The 21,655-nt window shown below is 37.5% G+C and overlaps 3 protein-coding genes across 4 annotated transcripts; all 3 read left to right on the top strand.

The window, feature by feature from the left end:
- The first annotated feature begins 572 nt into the window (after positions 1-572).
- asb14a (ankyrin repeat and SOCS box containing 14a) lies at positions 573-4,701 on the top strand. The gene is made up of 10 exons (XM_062986681.1): positions 573-601; positions 902-1,093; positions 1,181-1,233; positions 1,897-2,028; positions 2,112-2,270; positions 2,447-2,692; positions 2,870-3,041; positions 3,280-3,823; positions 3,988-4,141; positions 4,230-4,701. Exons 2-10 carry the CDS (start codon positions 966-968, stop codon positions 4,406-4,408), a joined length of 1,767 nt encoding a protein of 588 aa, XP_062842751.1. The 5' UTR covers positions 573-601; positions 902-965; the 3' UTR covers positions 4,409-4,701.
- Positions 4,702-6,625: 1,924 nt separating this feature from the next.
- appl1 (adaptor protein, phosphotyrosine interaction, PH domain and leucine zipper containing 1) lies at positions 6,626-16,136 on the top strand. Of its 2 annotated transcripts, none has more exons than XM_062986282.1 (22): positions 6,626-6,749; positions 8,271-8,369; positions 8,472-8,531; positions 8,688-8,759; positions 8,863-8,950; positions 9,261-9,302; positions 9,419-9,477; positions 9,774-9,920; positions 10,340-10,422; positions 11,002-11,160; positions 11,247-11,435; positions 11,642-11,684; positions 11,777-11,833; positions 11,958-12,049; positions 12,158-12,337; positions 12,987-13,036; positions 13,204-13,378; positions 13,461-13,497; positions 13,646-13,792; positions 14,001-14,051; positions 14,202-14,291; positions 14,374-16,136. In XM_062986282.1, exons 1-22 carry the CDS (start codon positions 6,696-6,698, stop codon positions 14,521-14,523), a joined length of 2,124 nt encoding a protein of 707 aa, XP_062842352.1. In that variant the 5' UTR covers positions 6,626-6,695; the 3' UTR covers positions 14,524-16,136. The 2 variants fall into 2 exon arrangements, with proteins under 2 accessions (XP_062842352.1, XP_062842351.1); XM_062986281.1 differs by having other exon boundaries at positions 12,984-13,036.
- A 1,648-nt stretch (positions 16,137-17,784) lies between these two features.
- Positions 17,785-19,684, top strand: hesx1 (HESX homeobox 1). Its single transcript, XM_062986963.1, has 4 exons — positions 17,785-18,088; positions 18,869-19,023; positions 19,132-19,233; positions 19,417-19,684. The coding sequence occupies exons 1-4, from the start codon at positions 17,968-17,970 to the stop codon at positions 19,510-19,512; spliced, it is 474 nt and encodes a 157-aa protein (XP_062843033.1). The 5' UTR covers positions 17,785-17,967; the 3' UTR covers positions 19,513-19,684.
- The last annotated feature ends 1,971 nt before the right edge of the window (positions 19,685-21,655 follow it).

Genomic DNA, 21,655 nt, shown 5'->3' with positions numbered 1-21,655 from the left:
GGTGTTGATTTGCTATCTCAGAGCCTGGACAGCGTGCAGCTATTGAGGGAACAATGCATTTAAAGAATGTTTGTAGTTCTTTGTCTCCAAATGCTGATAGAAGTTGAATGATCTATGACAATGACCCAAAACACAGAAAATAACAGAAAAATATCCAAATTAAAGTCTAACAAACAAAGAGACATAATCAAACAAAGAACTATTAAATCAAGAAATCCATGAACAGTCCAAAATTCTTCTTTAGTGTTCTACAAGCACAATCAGCAGCTTCATGACTCTTGTTGTTAAAGATCGGATTACTTTTTATGAGTTATAAAATGCAGAAATCCATGTAATTCCAAATAGTTTCTCATCAACATACACATGGAGAGGCATTTACCATGTTGTGTAATCACTTTACTCATGTTGCCTGCACTGCCCCATTATGAAGTGTCTATGCAGCAGCGTATCACAGCAGATCGTGGGCAGGTTGACTCAAGTGACCTAACTCTGTCTCATGATCAGATATTTTTAGCAGGGCCATGGCATAAATAACCTAGAGCGCAGCTTAGAAGTCGCCACAAACAACCACAGGATATGAAAATGCTACAGAGCAATTTTGGTAAGCAGTAATGTAAACAACTGTCACCAGGATGCTGTCACTTATGTGAGCATTTTATTTTGCAGATATTATAAATAGTCTTTGCATTACAGGGTAATATTTTCAAACATGAGCGGTTATGTAGGATTTGTTTACAGTGGTGTAACTGCTTAACAGAGCAGATTCACTTTTATCTGCTATACATATAAATTTATGAAGATGCAAGTAAATGTCTAAATCTTGGAACCTCTTGGAATAAAGTTGGATGTCAGCAAGTCAACTGGTCCTTCATATCTTATTTTCACTTTGCTGATGTTGCAGAAATTGTTCTGGAGTTTATACAGAAGTTGATCAATCACTGCTGAGCGGGACTGACAGCAGCACTATGGATTTAGAGTTATCAAATGAGATTTTGGATGAAGATGTGGCAACTCAGTACATGATCGAACAGAGCATTCTGGGAAACAGCAAGCAAACTGAGTTTAAAAACATCATTTCTGAAGATGGCTGCAGGTAAAAACCTTTAATTTCTTTTTTTTTCTGAATTAGTCTGAATTAGAAACATGCTTGTTTCCAAGAGTGTATTTTGATCCGACACAGAATATTGCAGACTAGTTTGAAAAGGGACAAAATCTCCAGCGCCATCAAACAAGGTAAGAATTTTAAGTGTTTTCCAAACAAGGATTTTATAATACAACTTTTTTTAAACTGTAGTACTTTTGATATTCAAGGGATCTTTTTTCCGCATTTTTCTATTTTGGTTATATGTCTGTCTGTCTGTCTGTCTGTCTGTCTGTCTGTCTGTCTGTCTGTCTGTCTATCAATAACGCACTGTCAATGGCTGCTGGTTTTCAAAAAGCACTATCCATCACTCATGACACACTTAATGGTGTCAGCGCCGGCCGGTTGTTATCACAGCTTAGCTTCAAGCTCAAGAGCCTGAGATCTCAGTTCACTTTGGATTCCCATGGCCAAACTGATTATTATTTTTTACTGACCATGTGCCTTCCGGTGTGGGCACAATTAACCTTTTAATGGCACAAGTCAATAAATACTTCACTGGCCTCCCAGTCATCCGATTTGAATCTATTAGAACATATTGGGATATGGTTTAACATGTTTATGTTGACATGAAATGGAAAAATTCTAAGAAAAGGTCCTGGCATAATGTATTTAATAAAATGGTCAGTGGGTGAATATGATTAATACATTTAAATAAAGGTGTATGCTATAAGGTGCAAAACTTACTACAGATGCAAGGTTCCTGAACCTGACAACTCAGTTTATCTTTTACTGTGTAACTGATTGTATCTCAGGTGATGAAAAGGCTCTCCGTACACTGACAATCCACCAGAATACTTTCTCTGAGGAGGACAATACAGGTCAGATTCCCTTACATGAGGCAGCTGTTCAGAACAACCAGTATGTCCTGGAGATCACTTTCAATGGTAGGGGTGTGACATTACCTATTGTTTGCGATTGTGCTGTAAAAAGAAGTTTAATTTTTAATTTATTTTTTGCTTTACCACAGCATCTCCCACAGATGCTAAGTCTCACAAAACTCATCAGGGTAAGACAGCAATTTTTCTGGCTGTCGAAAAGGGTCACTTAGACAACGTCTGTTACCTCTTGGAAAATGGGAGCAGTCCAGATTTCCAGGACAATGATGAGGACTCACTTCTTGCTGTTGGTTAGCAACATTAATTTATTTGAAGATTTGATGAAGGACATATTATGTAAAAAATAATAAAGTAGTATTTGTTTATAATGATGAGCTTTTATTATGATGAATGACCCAGTTAACATTTTGGTACCCACAGCTTGGTAGCGTGTTTCTTCTGAGTACTTGTGATCATGTGTTCACAGCCATAAAAAACAACCACCATGAAATGGTGAAGCTCCTGCTGCGCTTCAGTGCCAATGTGAACCAGCTGGGGAAATACTGCAGGACAGCCCTCCATGAGGCAGCTCACCTGGGCCTGACAGATTTAGTAAAGCTCCTGCTGAAGTCTGGAGCTCGTCCCGATCCCAGAAGCACTTATGGCCTTACACCTTTAGCCTTGGCAGCTCAAGCTGGACACTTCGAGATAGTAAAGGAACTCTTACAAATAGGTTGGAGTACTAGACATTAGAACTTGTATAAAATAGAACCTAAAATCTTAACCATTAGATTACATTTTGCAAGTACTGTCATTCCTGTTTGACATTCATGACAATGAGCAGTTATGTTTCAGTACAGGTTTTTTCTCTTATGAAGAATTATTGTAAATGTGATGATTTGGACTGCAGGTGCTGAAGTGGAGTCTCAGGCTCAAGACTGTGCTACTATCCTTTATGAAGCTTCTGCATCTGGTAACCCTGATGTCATTTCATTGCTGCTTGAGTATGGCGCTGATGCTAACATACCCAAAAATACAGGTCACCTGCCCATTCACAGAGTGGCCCATCGCGGATATGTTAAGTAAGAGGCATTTTTGTTACTGGTAACCATCAAGATATTATATAGTATTTCTAAAAAAGTTTGTGAACCCTTTGCACTTATCTTAATTGATGCTGTACTCACATATTCACAAGTGTTGACAGACATATTGCACTGAATTTAATATCATTACTTGAAGATTAGACCACATTGTTCAGATACGAGTATCTCAGCTTTGTACTAGTGCATATGTAGTTATAAAATGTTTTTTTTCTGTCAGGGCTCTAGCTCTGCTGATTCCTGAGACCTCATTTGAAGCTGTTGACGAGAGTGGCATTAGCCCCCTTCATTCAGCAGCTGCTGGAGGACACACAGAATGTCAAGAGATGCTCCTCAATGCAGGCTATGACCCAAACTTCATGCTTCACCAACGAGTGAGGCGGAATTATGATGACGAGCCTAGATCTGCACTGTACTTCGCTGTTTTGAATGAGGATGTGCGATCCACCAAGTTGCTTCTTGAGGCTGGGGCCATGCCTAACCAGGACCCAGTGAAAACCTTGCAGGTGGCTTTGCGCCTGGACAACTACCAGCTGATTGATATTCTGCTGCGGTACGGTGCCAATGTAAACTACTTCTGCAGGGTGAACACCACACACTTTCCTTCAGCCCTGCAGTATGCACTGAAGGATGAGGTGCTGCTGAGGATGCTGTTTAACTATGGCTATGACATAGAACGCTGCTTTGATTGTCCATATGGGGACAGAGTTCATGTGCCTGATGATTATGAAGGCTGGACCAATACTGTCATCAAAGACACCATGGTAAGAGGGGGACTTTACAAACTTAACTATTAGTATTAACTGATTTGGAGAATTAACATCATATTTATGGACAAATTGAAAGTGATAAACCCTTATTATATATTAATATATGTTATTATGTTATATGTTATTATATATTTATGGCCATTATTCTTAATTTGCAGTTCTGTGAAGTGATCTGTGTCTCCTGGCTGAAGCATTTAGCAGGAAGTGTAGTACGCATCATGCTAGATTACATTGACCATGTGAGGTTTTGCTGCAAACTAAAGGCTGTTCTGATGGAACAGAAACAGTGGCCAGAAATATGTAACATTCAAGGTGAGGTGGTTTTGCATATCATTGTTTTTAAACAGTTAAAGTTAACTTGTAAGAGACAAGTTTTTTTCTTTTTCTGCCTGTTGCATAGAGAATGTCCGCTGTTTGAAGCACCTCTGCCGTCTGAAGATCAGGAGATGTCTGGGGCGTCTGCGCCTTAGAGCACCGGTCTTCATGAGCTTCCTGCCTTTGCCAAACCGTCTGAAGGAATTTATTTTATATAAAGAGTATGATCTGTATAGTCAGAGGTGTCAAGCTCAGGCTCAGTGACATAAGCACAGCACCTAATACAGATAACATAAAGTATCATGGCTTTGTGACCTTTATTTATAAATCAGTGTTAATAAATATAAGTAAACAAAGCACCAACACAGTGCTGCCACTATTTTGGTAATGTAATAAATGTTACCATTGATATTAAGATAAATTGTAATAACAGATTTAATCTGGATTTGTTGACACTTTTTCTGTAAAATGTAATTGTATATTTAGAGGTTTGTGCATTGCTTTTGAAACTTATGTATATACATATATTTGTTAAACTTAATATTACAGATTTGACGAATTAATAAACACTGTTACTTGTTAGCTGCTAAGCTAACTGCATGATTTCTGTCTCTATAAGCACTCTCTATTAAGAACTCTTCATCACAGTAATACTGCAATACACACATTTTTGTAAGTATCTGCTCTCAGTAGGGTTGTAGATAAATTCAGATGTTTAAAGTCAGATCTTTTGTTTCTGTGCTTTACTTTCTCACAACGTTACCACCATGGCGTATCACCACCAAGCGGCTAACTCATACCACACGTAGTTGTGTTTGCTGGGTTAATAAATATGTACATTTCTAATAGTGACCGAATATATGTGTTCTTGTTCATTTAAAATAAAAAACAGATGCCATTCTGTTTACATTAATAAGCACAAAGCCAAAAGAAAAGAGCACTTATTCATCAAAACACAAAAGCACAGAATTATTTGCGTAGGGTGCGCAAAGTGCGTAAGGTGCGTCCGTACTTTACGCAGTATAATTTACACTATAATTTCTGTATGTGCAAAGCAAATTATTCAAAAACTTACAATATTCCAATGCCTACCAACGTACTGATGTCTGTTAGGACTTTAACAACGTGACAATACCACAACAAAACACAGCAGAGCAGGAGGGGAGGCGTAAGGTGTACATGTAAGATGTGAGAGGAGCCGCATCTGTACAGACATGGTCTACACTTTCTTATGAAACAGGAGAAACGTGCTGAATGTAGCTGAGAAAAAGTAAAACTAAGGCATCAATCCCATCACACTAGTATTAATCCGATTCCAATACCAACGTTGGTTACCGACGTTATCGATACTATGGATATTTGGATCGATCCGCCCACTCCTACTATTTAGTGTGGCCAGCTGTAGCCTAGTGGTTAAGGTACTAGGCCAGTGACCAGAGGGTCGCTGGTTCAAGCCCCACCACTGCCAGGTTGTCACTGTTGGGCCCTTGAGCAAGGCCCTTAACCCTCAATTGCTCAGACTGTATACTGTAACTGTAATGTAAGTCACTTTGGATAAAGGCGTCTGCTAAATGCTGAAAATGTAAATGTAGTGTTGGGATTGTTGGGAAGTTCCAACCCTTATCTAAGGTTTCCAGAATTCTCAGGATTTATGTTTTATTAGACACCATTTTCATAAAACCCTTTATTAAAGCAAAAAATGTCTAAAGCTGAGGTGAGTATCAAGCCAAGGAACTATACTACCAACTCACTTAGGTTGGTCAGAGCTAAAAGAAATCTGATCAGTGGGTAGAATGATGGTTACAATGATAAAAAGCTGGCAAAAATGTAGAAAGCTGGTTAAAACTAGTAGTTAATGAATGTGGTAAAGACAGATTTGCATATTAGGCAAGAATATCTTTATCCAATAATAAGTATTTTTATTAAAAATTATTACATTTGCTTGACATGAATTGTTTACATCCCGGCTTGAGGGGCGGCACGGTGGCTCGGTGGGTAGCACTGTCGCCTCAAAGCAAGAAGAGGACCTTCTTGGGTCCTGGGTTTGATTCCCAGGTGGGACAGTCCGGGTCCTTTCTGTGTGGATTTTGCATGTTCTCCCTGTGTCTGCGTGGGTTTACTCCGGGTGCTCCGGTTTCCTCCCACAGTCCAAAGACGTGCAAGTGAGGTGAATTGAAGATACTAAATTGTCCAGGACTGTGTTCGATATAACCTTGTGTGAACTGATGAATCTTGTGTAATGAGTAACTAAATGACGTTAAAATCCTAATAAACAAACGAACAAACATCCCAGCTTGATGTTTATTAGACATAAAGTGCACTAGTTTAAGAACTGATAGTCTAACTTTGTACCCTATGTAGGAGACTAATAATTAAAAGGTTGTGATTTGGGATACAGCCGCATTTGTCGGCCAATGAGAGGCGGGGAAGACGCGGAATATCCGTATGTGTGGGAAGGTTGTTGATTTTGCCCGGAGAGACCCAGGAAACATTTTATTAGAATAATTTTTGGTTTTCGTTGTTACGTATACAGTCATTTATAAAAACAACTATGCCTGGAATTGATAAATTACCGATAGAAGAAACACTAGAGGACAGTCCGCAGGTAAACATCTGTGCTAAGTGGCTAAACTGGTTAGAAATAGCTATAGCCTGTGCTAGCGGGATATTTATTATCATTGCAACTGATATGTGCTATTTATTTTAATCACATTTAGCTGTTAGACTAATCTGCTAATAGTAGGACTGGTACGCAAATTGTCATTTTGATATGTTGTATGGAAATGCAAGTGTTGGGAGGTGTCACCAGCTATTGTTTAATGTTTACAAGCAAAGGCTGAATTTCAAATAGCTAACTATTGTACAGATAGTGCACTTAAAAGTGTATAGAGCTTATTACTTCTAAATCAATGTAGTGCACACTTATAGGGAGTAACATGTGATTTGGGATTGAGAATATGTTTCGGTAGGGATGGACGATATGGCAAATCCAATATGTTCTAAGCATGTTTCAAAGCACAATGCTTTAAAATATAAACATTGTGTCGCATTTGATTGCACATGCAGTGAGTGCCAAAGGTCTTACTTTAATACAGCGTTTTCTATGACAGATCTCAAACCTTAAAGCTCGAAGCTTTGGAACAACTACTTAAAGACCAAATAAGATCAATGAATGTTGACTGACATGGACGTTTCTCCACAGTGTCCTGGCCTAAACTCCATTGAGCATTTCATTTATGGGGCACTTGACAACAACATGACGTTAAAATCCTAATAAACAAACAAACAACAAAGAAAACCAAGCATTCAGTTATATCACAAGATTCTCTTTGGAATATTGTACACTATGACACAGCTGGTATAGTTCATGCTGCACAGCAACATCTTGAGAGTCTTGAGAACTTTGGTTTTGATCATTGGCTCCTACAACAGTTTGTGGAGAGTTTAGTGGGTTCCCGTATTTCAGTATGAGTTTCCTCCAGGAACTACATTTTTCCCTCTGAATGTGTGAGTTTGTGGTCGCTTCCTGTGGATCAGCACCCTGTCCAGGTATTCTTGGCTTGCATCCAGAGTTACTGTATAGCACAAGACCCACTGCCAACCTGACCAGAAAAAAGCACTAAGTGATAATTAAATAATTGACAAAACAACTGTTTAAATAAAAATATATCCTGGTAACTTAGCTCTGAGTTTTGACTTGGTGAGCTTTGCATTGGTAAGATTTCCCTGTGTACACATGGGGTTTATTTTACATGTACTCTGGTGCCCTTCGACCACCCAAACTACGTAAAAGTAAGGGAGGGTGGTGCAGTCTCTGATAAAATATTTTCAGGTAATGTTTGAGGATATTTTTTGCTCAGTTTTAATGTTTTGATAATTTTAATACTTTTGCTTATAATAAAGTGGATATTTGTTTGACCATTCTGATCAGCCTTCATTTTATACTAGCTAATTAAACTAAACAAACCAGGAACAGTATGAACCACCCACTTCCACCCCCATATCCTGCTCATGCTTTATTATGGCAGATATTTCAGTAGTACTCATTAGAAAAGCGAAACAAATAAAACCTCATCTTTCACACTTTAGTTAATCTTCTTAATGACTTTCCTTTCTGTCTGTATAGACCCGCTCCCTTCTTAGTGTGTTTGAAGAGGACACGGTTGCAATTTCTAGCTACTACCATCAGCTTTTCAAGGCTATGCAGAGAATCTATGATGCACAGGTATGAAGTGGCATAATTACTTTTACTACCTTGGATAGAATAGGTCCCAGCACATGACAATAAAATCAATGTGATTTAATCAATCCCTTCTATGGTTTACAGAATGAACTAAGTGCTTCTACACATCTGACTTCTAAGCTGCTAAAGGAGTATGAGAAACAAGTAATTAGACAGATTTCTTGTCTTTTAATTAGCATTTATTAATTTTGGTGTGATTGCATTAACATTAACTCAAAATAGCATTAATAAGCACTGTAAGTGAGCACAACAGCACCTCCTTATTGGCATTAATCTCAACAGTCCCTCGTGTTTTCTTAGCGTTTCCCTCTTGGTGGTGACGATGAGGTCATGAGCTCGACTTTGCAGCAGTTCGCTAAAGTCATTGACGAAGTGAGAACAATGCAACTCTTCGTTCCTTCACCTTCTGTGTTTAATTGATGTGTTTCAATGTTGCTCTGGAATTTATCGTCATTCTGTTTGTATTTTTCTGTAGCTCAGCTCCTGTCATGCAGTCCTGTCCACTCAGTTAGCAGACGCCATGATGTTCCCCATTACTCAATTCAAAGAGAGAGATTTAAAAGGTAGTGTGCTGCTCATAGATCCCGACTGAGTTTGGTTGTACTGAAACCAGGACCAATGTCATTGCCCATGGTTATGAATGTAAATTTTATTTATGTAAAGGGTAGCAGTAGCTCAGTGGCTAGGTTTAAGACCTACCAATTCCAGCTTTCTGCTGTTGGTCCCTTGAGCACGGCACTTATTCAACCCAGTCTAATTGCTTGGATTGTATTTTGTTATAATTGCAACACGCTTGGGATAAAGGAGTGTCTGCCAAATGCCATACATGTTAATGTAAAAAATAAATAAATAAAAACATTTTTTCCTTTGCAGAAATTCTCACACTGAAAGAAGTGTTCCAGATATCCAGTGATGGTGAGAATCACATTTTTTTTTAATCAAATCACAAGGCAAAATAATACTACTGAAAAATGACAGTGAATTTCGGGAATAACTGTAAAATAGGATTGTTTTCTTTTTTCTTATTCCAGATCTTGACATGGCCGTCAACAGATACAGCCGCCTGTCAAAAAAGAAAGAAAATGAAAAGGTAAGACGCATGTCCTGGGTGGTACATGTCCACAGATCCTAGTCAATGTTTGATTTAAGGAAATGGAAATAATTTAAGGAAATATTATATTGGTTAATGTTTTAATGTGGCTTTTTAATGCATATGATAATATCCACTGTATTGTCAGTATATTATGTGCACACAAACTGTGAATTGCACTGATTAACCATTTTATTATGTACTGTTCGGTGAATAATTTAAACATAAATAATCTTTAATATTGTTACAAAACACCATTACAAAAAAGATATGTACATTTCTTCCCTACACTATAGGTAAAGAGTGAGGTAATGGAGGACGTTTACACCTCCAGGAAGAAGCAGCATCAGACCATGATGCACTACTTCACTGCGCTTAATACACTACAGTACAAGAAGAAGATTGCCCTCTTGGAGCCTCTGCTGGGATACATGCAAGCCCAGGTGTGAACATCTTATCTCTCTTTTCACTAGTTTAAGTCAGCTAGTTAGATTTTAATTCATTAGTTCATTAGTTGTAAAAATATATTGAAAGTTTTAGTCAGTCCATGTTTATTACTTTTATAGAACAAACATTAATGAAATGTGTTGAATTAAAATATATTTGTTATAACTGTTATGGAATCGTCAAAGTTTTTCTCCACTTTCAACAGCTCCTGTATTTAGGAGTAGCCACAGGCAAACCTTCTTGTCTGCATACCCGACGAATTCAGATGATACATGTAGTTTATGTATTTTAACAAAACTATGTGGTGGTTGTGTTTTTCAATCACTTATTTCATAGCACATTTTTTGAGCCCACAACTATTGTTATTATAAACGTTTGATTAGTTATTATAATAATCTTTCTTTCTCTTTATCAGATTAGTTTTTTCAAGCTTGGATCAGAGAATCTTTCACAGCAGTGGGAGGATTTTCTTACAAACATCGGGACAAGTGTACAGAAGTAGGTTTACCTTTTTTACCTCTATCTCCTTTTGCATGATATGTTTAAATTGTCAAACTACACCGTTTATTTATGTAGAATTATGCATGTCTACTTGCATTAAGTAAGCACAAGGTTATTTTATTGTTGTAGTCACATGATTGACTCTGGGTCACATACAGCATTACTAATTTCCTCTATTAATATTTAACTAGAATCATTCCTCAACTCGCCGGTAATACGAGCTGCTCTGAGAGCCTTTAAAAGCCTTTCAGTAAATGTGGTGGGTAGTGTTCTTTTGAGCCAAGAAGAGCACCTCTATCCTCAAGATTTGCTAGCTGCCATCTATTATTTTTAAAAATTTGTTATACATCGTTGTAACAATTCACTTTTTTTTTACTTGCCGTTGTATATCAAACACGTCTGCAATACCACCCCACTCCAAGTCTACCACATCTTAATGCATGTTATTAGTGTTGTAATTATTGGTTTGGATTAGCTGTGGCACAAAGCAGTCTGGCACCTGTTACTCAAGTCTTAAAGTACAATGTTTAGCATCATTTGAAAAACTAAAAAGTAAAAAATGATTATTATTACTAGTGTACGTAGGGAGATGGACAGTGAGGTGGACACAATGCAGCAGACGATCCAGGATCTAGAGGAGGCCAGTGATCTGCTGTACATGCCCGACCCAGACCCAAACAAAATCCCTGTTAACCGGAACCTGACCCGTAAAGCCGGCTACCTCAACATGCGCAAGTATGAATGCTGATGTACACTCTCAGAACCGGTTACGGCTGTAGACAGTGAATGCAACAGTCAGCTCACTTGTTTCTTCTGCACAGTAAAACAGGGCTGGTGTCGTCCAGCTGGGAGCGGCAGTATTTTTTCACGCAGGGAGGAAACCTGATGAGCCAGTCTCGAGGAGATGTGGCAGGAGGGCTGGTCATGGACATAGATAACTGTTCTGTAATGGCAGTCGATTGTGAGGACCGGCGCTTCTGCTTTCAGATCTCCGCCTTTGATGGCAAGAAGTACGTTAAAGCATCAAAAGCATATGAATAGTGACAGCATTTTTTGGGATTGTCCCATGTCATTGAAAAATGTTCTGCTTACTTTAAATGCCATTTATATGTCAGATGTCTGATCTTTGGTGTACATTATTGCAGAGCTTGAACACTGAGTGCTGTTATCTTATCCACAATATCCACAATAACTGGAATTATTCTTTTCACCACAGGGTTGCTATTTTGCAAGCAGATAGCAGGAAGGATTGTGAAGAGGTAATGACTTTAATTAACAGCTGTGTAAGTAAAATTCTTAGATTTTAGGTATATGGGCATAAAAATACTGTGTTGTTCTGTTTTCTTTGTAGTGGATAGCAACAATAAATAACATCTCAAAGAGGATATACCTGAGTGAGAAGCCTGAGGTAAATGTGAGCATTAGTTTTGTTAAACTTAGACAATTTGTAAAATTTTTAAAATATATTTTAAGAATTAAGATTATTCTAATTTCCAGTATCCATATCACAGCTATTTAAACTATGTTTAAAGGAAACTGCTGCAAGGGTTAACCAGTCCGCTTTGGAAGCCGTGACGCCGTCACCATCGTTTCAGCAGCGGCACGAGAGTTTCAGACCCAGCACGTCAGTATTTGTTCCAGTTCACACACTCACACTTGCTTTATTCCTAATCAGACCACACTGTTTAATCCTTTCTCATCAGATAACATTAATTTGATATGTTGGTTATAGGCAGAACCGACCCCGAGCTTCTCGGACCAGCAGTCAGAGCTCTGCAGGCTTCGAGTCACCCGCTCTTTCATCGCTGTCTTTGGACTCTCTGGTGGCTCCAGATACCCCCATCCAGTTTGATATTATCTCACCGGTCAGTGAAGAGTGTACACCCCAGGCTAAAGGTGCCAGCCAGGGCAGGTCAGTGACTCGAGAAGATAAGTTCAATCATGTTGCTTTTTATTGATTAGCAGCAGGTTGCAAGTTAGGTCTAAAGATTTACACGAGAAAGCCGTAGGTTGCTGGTGTTTCTGGCAAATTTGGGTGTAGAATGAAAGGATAAGCTTTTTTGTAAGTACTGTGGGATATGATACTGTTAATTCACCTTTTACATGTTTGGGTAACACACCACTACGGAGTGTTCAGACTCGCCAGTTACACACAAACACAATTCGCCTTGTTTGTGGAGGGAAGGTCAGACAGGATCTTTTAATGCTGCCACTGCAATATGCAATCTCTATAGATGGCTATAAAATTACTAAGGTGATATTTATCCCAGAAACAATTGATGAATGGGTTTATTTTCCAGTTTTCTGTAACTTGAGCCAAATTAAAATAGTTGCCCCACTGTAACATTGACAAAATTTCAGTTTTAATCAATTGTTTCCTAATGTCAAAAGAAAAGGACCTGGAAAGGACCACAGACCTGTTGCTTTGCCCCCTGCTACTGTACACAAAGCTTTACTTTAAGCCGGTTTAGCATGTTCACCATTATGCATGCTGCTGTATTCTTTTTTGCTTGATCTATTGAAATAACACCAGTGTGTGTTTGTTCCTTTGTTGAAAGAAGGATGAACCCATTTGGAGAGTCTGGAGAGATGCAGTCTAGAGACGGTGAAGGTACGTGTTTCATAAATATGAATATTATTAATCGTTCCATTATGTTTAATAGTAAGTCATTAATTGTCATGGTTATGCTGTGGTTAGAGTGGCTAAAATAGCTCAGGCATACGGCAGCAACATGTCCTTATAAACATATTCTTATTTGTTTCATAACGTGTTTGCAGACTCCATCCTGCACCAGCTCTTTATTGTGCGCTTCCTGGGTTCCATGGAAGTGAAGGTCACCGAAAACCCAGACGTCATCTACGAGACAATGAGGCAGATCCTTGCTGCACGAGCCATACATAACATATTCAGAATGACAGAGTCTCATCTGCTTGTTACATGTGATTGTCTGAAGTAAGATACAACTATTTTTATGTACATTTTTAAAAGTAAATTGTTTTTATGAAACCTTACTAGTCTCTGTAACTCTTTCCAGACTTATCGATCCTCAAACACAAGTCACAAGATTAAAGGTAGGTGTGAGTTTGCAAATCCAACAAATATTACTACTATACCTAATATTACTATTTACTATTAAATCCTGAGCCCATTACTGTCAATGTAAATTTATTTATTGTTAGACAACTGTAATACACGGGTGCTCTGTTTGTTTCTTTGTAGTTTCCTCTCTCCAGTGTGGTACTTTGTGCATCACATCAGGAAAACAAGCGCCTGTTCGGCTTTGTGCTGCACACAGCTGGAGGACAAACAGACGGACGTCCAGTCACTGTCTGCTACATCTTCGAATCTAATAATGATGGAGAAAAGGTGCAATAAAAGTGTTCTTTTTTCTTTACGTTCATATATGAGGTTTACATTTACACTCATGGCACTGAGAAGATGCATTCATCCAAAGCATCTAACAATTGTGACAGTATACAGTATACAGTACAGTTGAGGGTTAAAGGCCTTGCTCAAAACAGTTTTATGTATACTATAAGCCTAATATATTTTGTTTATCTTATTTTCCTTTCAGATCTGTGATAGTGTGGGACTAGCAAAACAGATAGCACTTCATTCAGAAATGGTGAGACTGTGCTATACTTGAACAATATATAAATATTTACTGAAGTCTCTTTGCATAGTAAACACCAAACAATAAAATAGTTTAGTTATGTATGTGGGATCTGAAGACAATAAAGTCTGATTATTACAGATTGATTGTGTTTTCTTGTAGGATCGCAAAGCCACTCAGACACAAAAAGAGCTGAAAAAGGCTAAGGACAAACAACAAGAAGAGCTGAGCAAACAGAAACAGATTGAAAAGGTAGGGTTGGACTAAATGAGTGTCTAATGTTTACACAAGGACTGTTAACTCAGCAGCTATTCAAATCAAACTATAATTACAGGACCTGGAGGAACAAAGTAGGCTGATAGCTGCCTCTAGTCGACCAAACGTTCCTGCTACTGATGGACAGTTCCTAGTCCTTAACAAGAGCCAATCAGAGGAGAGCGATGCTGGTGAGGAGGGACTGAAAAGCGGCGAATCAGAGGCTTAAAATGTGGGAAAAAAGTTGATCTGTACTCTGGTTTAGCTTTATATTGAAAAGCCTTTACAGCCTTTTATTCAAATCATTACTGATTTGTTAAAGAAAATGACATTTGCAGAGTGACTGCAACATAAATAAGACAGAACGTACAGGAATCAGTGTCATTTTATGGGTGAATAGATTAAGAGAAGCAGTGTTTAAATTTTTATTTGAATTAATATTGTATTTTGTATTGTTTTCATTATTGAATTGTATCTAAAATAAGCTGTGTGTGTAAAAAAAAGTACTAAAACTATGAGATGTGCAAGGTGGCACATGAATAACGTTTAAAAAGGACTTGTTTCTTGCTCTAACATGTCTGCTTGTGCTTTGGGTCGTGTCATATACACCTGAATTGATTTGGATAACACTATTAATGAAATACATTACAGGCGGTTACCATAAAGAGGGAGGTTTTTTTATTTAATTTTTAAGTTAATTTGATCGACCAAAATGTTTCAAAAATCATAAATGGTTAATAAGGTTTATAACTGTAAATGTCCAGGTAAATTTAGAACTGTTTTGGTAACCGTCTAGGCAATTTTGTTTCTTGTCAAGTCTAAGCTTATCATTGTAATTATACAGTTGCAAATACGTTTGCAATCCATTCCCTTTGAAATTGTCTGGATTAATGCATTACTTACAACAATTGTATAGGATTTTATAATACTTTGTATGTCCATTTTAAATTTGATAGAAATCGTATCATGTCTTATGAGTTGTGTACCAGTTCAGATCATTTCTACGAGTTCAAAACTTTCTTACATCTGAATTGTACTGAAATTTAAACTAACTGTTTGCACATGGCTGCTCTTGAAGGGTTTTGGTGGCCATGTGGTCACATATTTCTGGCTTAAGGACTCTTTTTTTTTCCTTTTGGTATATAACATGAACACATTTATTGATGGGTAGCATGATGATACAGGCAGGTTTTGGTTCTGCCCAGCACCAGGGTCTTGAGAATCTTTGTTGTAATCTTGCCTTTGGCTTCCTCCTATTAACCAAAAACATACACAAGTTGAAGTGGCTGCTGTTACTTACCCTGTACATGTGAGTAAATTAACACGAGTGAGGGTGTGATCTACTGCAATAGCTTGGCGCCCTCTCCATGGTGTATTACTGACTTGTGCCCAGTGTTTCCTAACCAGAATCAAGTGATGTCAAAAGATAAATGATGAATGAATCATCTTACTTGGTTTGCACAAAAGTCTAAATTTGCTAAATTCTTTCTGTTACACTTTTGTTACATTTTTGTAAGATTGTAAAAGCCGGTTCAAATGAAAAGCTATAATAAGCTGTTTTCACTAGTCCCATATATGACAATTTTGTATCTGTATGTTGGTATATTACTATAATAGGTATTTTAAATTGTCTATGTTAATACCTGCAAATCGTTTGTTGGGTGTTATGAGAATGTATTAGCTGCCACAACCCTTTTTTGCACTTGTGCAATTTTTCTGTGTGTTATCCACAAAGTAACTTAAATAAACGTCCAGTTTTTACATTTGGTTTGTTTGAGCACTTGCCTTAACTAATGAGTCAATGACTAATCCTCTGTCATTAACATACTTGTAATTGTTGTAAGCAGGGTCTTATTAAATGAAGTGTTTTATTATATGTTAATGATTTATTTAGATTTGCATAAAAAGGGTAACTGTATTGCTTCCAAAATTACACTAGTCTTAGTGGCAATTACTTCAGTTCAAACGAGTATTTAACAACTTTTGTTAATTTCATATATGTCCACTGCATTCAACCCTCTTTAATTTTATTTATGCTTGGGACCAGCACCTACAAGAGCACCTCCCAATAGCAAGGTTATTCAGCTCTCCTTGGGTCAAAAATATAGCAACATTGAAGATCTTTTGTGAGCACCCCTTTTTGTTTTATAGATATGTCAACTGTTATTTGGCCATAATGATTTGGCCCTGATTAAAGTCACTTAGGTCTTTGTGCTGATCATTTTTGGTGCATATATCATGTGAGTTATTAGTAACAACCATCAGCCAAACATTTAAAGTGTTATTATTATCCATGACAGTGACAAGGACAATTCTTATGCCAACAGCACCAGGTTGTATAATACACCATTGATAATGAAGGTAGAACTTAAGCCTGCAGTATACACATTTTAGTTTGTATGCAAAAGAAACATTTTATAATTTATTATATGCTCAGCGTTAAAGGGTGTGTTTACACAAGCATACAGTAAATCATTTGAGTAAAATAAATAAACGGACAGAAATGCACTGTATGATGACGTACTGTACATTGCAGATTTTTTCAAACAATAGATTATTTTGGGGGGTTTGGGGTAAAGGATACTTGACACCAACTTAAGTTTCAGAGTATTAAAATTCTGCACGTTGAAATTCCACATGATAAAACTGCATTTAAACTAGTTAACATTTTTGTAAAAAGACAACAAATGTCATGTATTCGAACTAATTGGTTGAATTTTTATGATTCGCACATAGATCACTTTCAGGATCACTTGTAATGATAAAGCTATTTCTTCTGCTTTATTTTGTTTCTGATTATAAAGCCTTTAGATTTGCTTATGCCATTGCAGGCAAAGAGTTTAAAAATGAAAACTGGTTCACTTGCCAATCAGCATTATTTAAAATATTGTCCCACTGATAATAGGCTTTTTCTGCATCTAAGCCTAATTGGCCTGCATTCTGGTTTGCATTTAAATAACTCTAATTAGTCCAACTTTTTCCATGACAAAACAGGGCAGAGGGACCGAGCTTGTGCACTTTAGTTCCTAAGTAAATGAGTAAATAAACAAGTTAACTTATTTATTTAAGCTGGGCTGAATAGATAGATTCAGTTAGTGAATGGGAACAATAGAGAGCATGTTGTAGACCTGCTATGGGATTATTCTTCTGCATGACAAGAGCAAGAGGAGGGGATATTCAGCAGGATTAGCTTTAATAGCTTCAGACCACTTTTATTAGGACTGTTTTACATTTTTAAAGAAAAGCAGCTATAAATGAGATTACTCACTAGCTGACTGCTCTCTCATAATGCAGCCCGTCTGCTGAAGGAAATGAGAGGATTCACCAGCACGGCTAAAGGGAATTAATACTACACCTCATTTTCTACCTGGTGGGCAAAAATAAAGGAACACCAGCTCTGTTTTGTCTCAGTAAATAAGTAGCTAGCAGGGAATCTGTCTCTCTAATAGATAACGCCTCAGTGCTCACGCTTGTACAGACTAATTCGGACACAGAATTACCTGTAGATCGACCCTCAGCCCCCATACTGGGACCCAAACCCATTCAGATGGAAAAGTTGTGGTTTTAATTCCAGTACTGACTGGTCACACCCACTTAGTTTTATAAAGCCACGGGCAGGAGTGAAGTATCACACTTGCTCTCAGAGCTGGAGGAATTGATTCAGTGAGTGAACATGGCGTCTGATAGTTTTACCACACAGCAAAACGGATTCTCACTCTTCACTATAGACCGCATACTGGGACTGGACCGACCTGAGCAGAGGACCATTTACACCCCTCACAGACCATGGACAGGTACAATTACACGTTAATATGCTTACATGTGTGTAAGGTCAGCCTGGGGTGGATAGTATGTCAAAATAGAATATAACATATAATAACATTTCACGATAGTACAACAAGCCTGTCAAGATAATGGCAGTGTTCTGCTGTCTTATAAGGGACTCTTTGAGTCGGCTCTTTGAATCAGTCGTTTTAGCAATGTAATATTATTTGGAAAATTAGTGGTGAGATTGTAAATTAGTAGTTAGATTAACAAATTATCATAAACAAACAAACAAACATAATTGATTATATTTGTAAGCTTTGACGGGTTAAAAACACTAAATAAAAAATCTGTTTTAAAGATGATAGAATCGACTCCTAATAGTGAATCGAGTCATTTAATATGACTCATTAAAAAGAGCCATAATCATCACCAAAATCATAATTATCATCATAGATTGTTTCAGTTTTTTATGTAATTATGGAATAATACCAAATAATTTGTTTCGAAATAATAGGCAAAACATGTTATTATTTATTAAAATAACGTGTAAAACATTTTCTATCTGTACAGTAAAAAACTAACATCAAACATTATTTATAGTAATAATAATAATTTAATAAAGTCTTACATACAATCGGTAAAAACTAACAGTAAGTCTGTTGAATAAAAATCACTGATACAGATTTCCTCTTTGGCTGCATAGCACTTATAATCACAGCTGTCTGTTGTCTGATAAAAGTTGTAGCTGTTAATGTCTTTTCTTGGTTAAATAAACTCATCAAAAATCTGCTGTCAATTTTATCTAGATGTACAACCAACACAAGATGATTTAAAGATGAATAGCTCACTGGAAGTTTTGGTGACAGATAAGGGCAAATGTGAAGAGTCGGTGGAGAGCTGCAGACGATCACCAAGCTGGTGTCTAGGAAGGAGACCAAGGACGGCCTTCTCCAGCTTACAGGTAGAACACCCCCTCTCTGTTTTCTAAAAATCTAGTTATTTAGAAAAAAAAATACAACGTAGTAGCTGTGGACATTAGATCAATTTTCCTTAAATCTTGTTTTTCCAGATTGAGATACTTGAGAGCGTGTTTCAAGTGAACTCCTACCCAGGCATTGATGTACGAGAGGAGCTTGCCCAGAAACTGCACATCGATGAGGACAGAATACAGGTAAGGATAAACCGTGTTCTTCTAAGTCATTTTAAATTTGAAGGTTTGGATACAATATTTAAAGGCTACAGCAATAAAAGGAATGTGGTTTTCTATAGCATGTCTGAACTGTTTATAGATCTATATAGATAGATCTATATCACAAAATATGTTTAACAGTATTGTTCTTTTTCTTTGTATTAGATCTGGTTCCAGAACAGGAGAGCAAAACTTAAGCGTTCCCACCGAGAGTCGCAGTTCCTCATGGTGAAAAATGTCATCAGTGGTCTCCAGCAGTGATCATACTTTTTAACATAAATGTTTATATGTATATTGTAATATATTCTGTGTAAATCACTATTCACATGTCAAAGTCCAGGCTTGTTAGTTCAGTTTTAACCCAGTGTGAAGCATATGTGGTCTTTGTTCGACCACTAAATTAATAAATAAAATGTGAATTATAAAACTAGTTCCGCACACTTTCCAAACTACTGATGCACAATTGCCTGATTATGATTGTATTTAGAATAAATATAAATGTTTTCCTCAGATGTGGTTTGTTTTATCTTAAACAGCTCTGTGATTTAATGGTCTACATAAGACTGTATTGGATTTAGTCTTTTTTAGGCTTTTAAAGCATGTATTCTGTTTTTGCTGTTCTGTTAAAATACTTTGCCACTGTTCAACCCCTACACAAAACCTTCAACCAGCTTTCTAATTAGATTTAGCTTGCTTAGTATAAAACCTCATTTTCCAAACTCCTTCTCCTAAGGTTGCGGTGGCAGCAAGCTGTGAAGATAAGCCCAGATTTCTCAATCCCTTGCCACAGATTTGTGCTCCTCCTGGGGGATCCCCAGGCTTTTCATAGCTATTTGTTAAATATAATCCCTCCTGGGGTCCTGGGCCTGCTCTGTCTGCTCTGGGGTCTCTGTACCAGTAACAGTTAACGAGCTTGTGTACATTGGTGAACCTTGGGGTTATGTCACCATGTGCATAATGCTCGCAGTAGGATCACACAACTGAATTGTTATAGATGGAAATATCATATAAAGTGTGATCCTATATGCCATGTAAAATATACAGATCAAATTTAGTTCAGCCTGCCTGGGTAAAAGTTTTCTGGAATTTCACTTAAGTCAGGTCTGGAGGTGGTGTTTGGCAACCGGGACAACCAGTTAACTCAGTCCTGAAATTGAGATGAGCCACCAAATTGCATTTGCAAGATACATTGTTGGGTTGATTGTGATGTCAGGTATGTGTTAGACACTTTTTTTGGGGTCTTTGTGCACATTTGTGCGTTTGTGTGCGGCTTAATTAAAATTAAAAATGTTGAGGGAAAGGGATCCAAAAACTTTATGGTGAGTTATTGGATGTGCCTCGGTAAAAAGTTCCCATTCTTTATAAATTAAATTGTAATAATTTTGTTGACAGTTTATTGATTTACACATTGACATTGTAGCACTGATAATACGCTGTATTTAGCTAATTCCTGGTAAAGCCTTAATTTATAGTTAAGAGTTGAATTTTATTAATAAAGGCTACCACTAGAGGACGCCAAAATGTCATGAAAATTTCGCCCTAAAAGACAAACCCAAACAATAAAAACAATTTAAAGACTTCAAATTGGGGAAGGGGGGCAGGGTGGCTCGGAAGTTAGTGTGGGTGCCGCACAGCACTATGGTTTTGGAGACCTGGTTTCCATCTTTGTCTCTGCTTGCTAGTGTATCTTAGTATACGCTACTTCAAATAAGGTGTTAGTAAGTGAATGGGTGTGGGTGTGGTGTCCTATGATGGAACTGTGTAATGTGTGTTCTTTTCTGTTTGAAAATACAACAAAAATAGCTCAATAGCTGCTTAATCCTGACCAGGGACACAGACACACAGAGCACAAGGCAGGATGCCAGATGCACTCGGTACAGATGCCAATCCATTACAGGGCACCACATGCAATCAACTCTACTATCTGCATTCGCCAGATTGTCAGGAAATGCAGAAATATTCAATATTAAAGTGTTGGAAATATCCTTTAATATTCTGACCTGCTTTTAAATTATTCAAATGATATGACAATAAACCGGCTACTTACTACCAATGACAAATCAAAGCAAAAATCTGTGCTACAGCACAGCAAAAACAATAGCAGTTATTGTTCAGCACTGCGATGTGAACACTGATCAGAGATAGTGGGAAACACTGGAAACCATTAGTTACTTCTAAGCCTCTGGGCTGATGATCTCTGTCCTCCATTTAAATCCCTGGTGAACGGGGCTTTTTACCTACAGCAGTGGTGCAGTAGGCAATAATAAAGGAGTCTGGAACATCTGTAAAAACTGAAATATGGAATGTAGACAACTACATACAAATTTACCCCTAGATCTGGAGGGATGAATTAGAGATTTTAACTAAATGGTGTGAATTATGACAGGACTGGTACTTGTAGCTG

The sequence above is a fragment of the Trichomycterus rosablanca genome, chromosome 24 (assembly GCF_030014385.1).
Source record: "Trichomycterus rosablanca isolate fTriRos1 chromosome 24, fTriRos1.hap1, whole genome shotgun sequence".
In the NCBI taxonomy this organism is placed as follows: Eukaryota; Metazoa; Chordata; class Actinopteri; order Siluriformes; family Trichomycteridae; genus Trichomycterus; species Trichomycterus rosablanca.
This window is presented reverse-complemented; position numbering and strand designations above follow the sequence as displayed.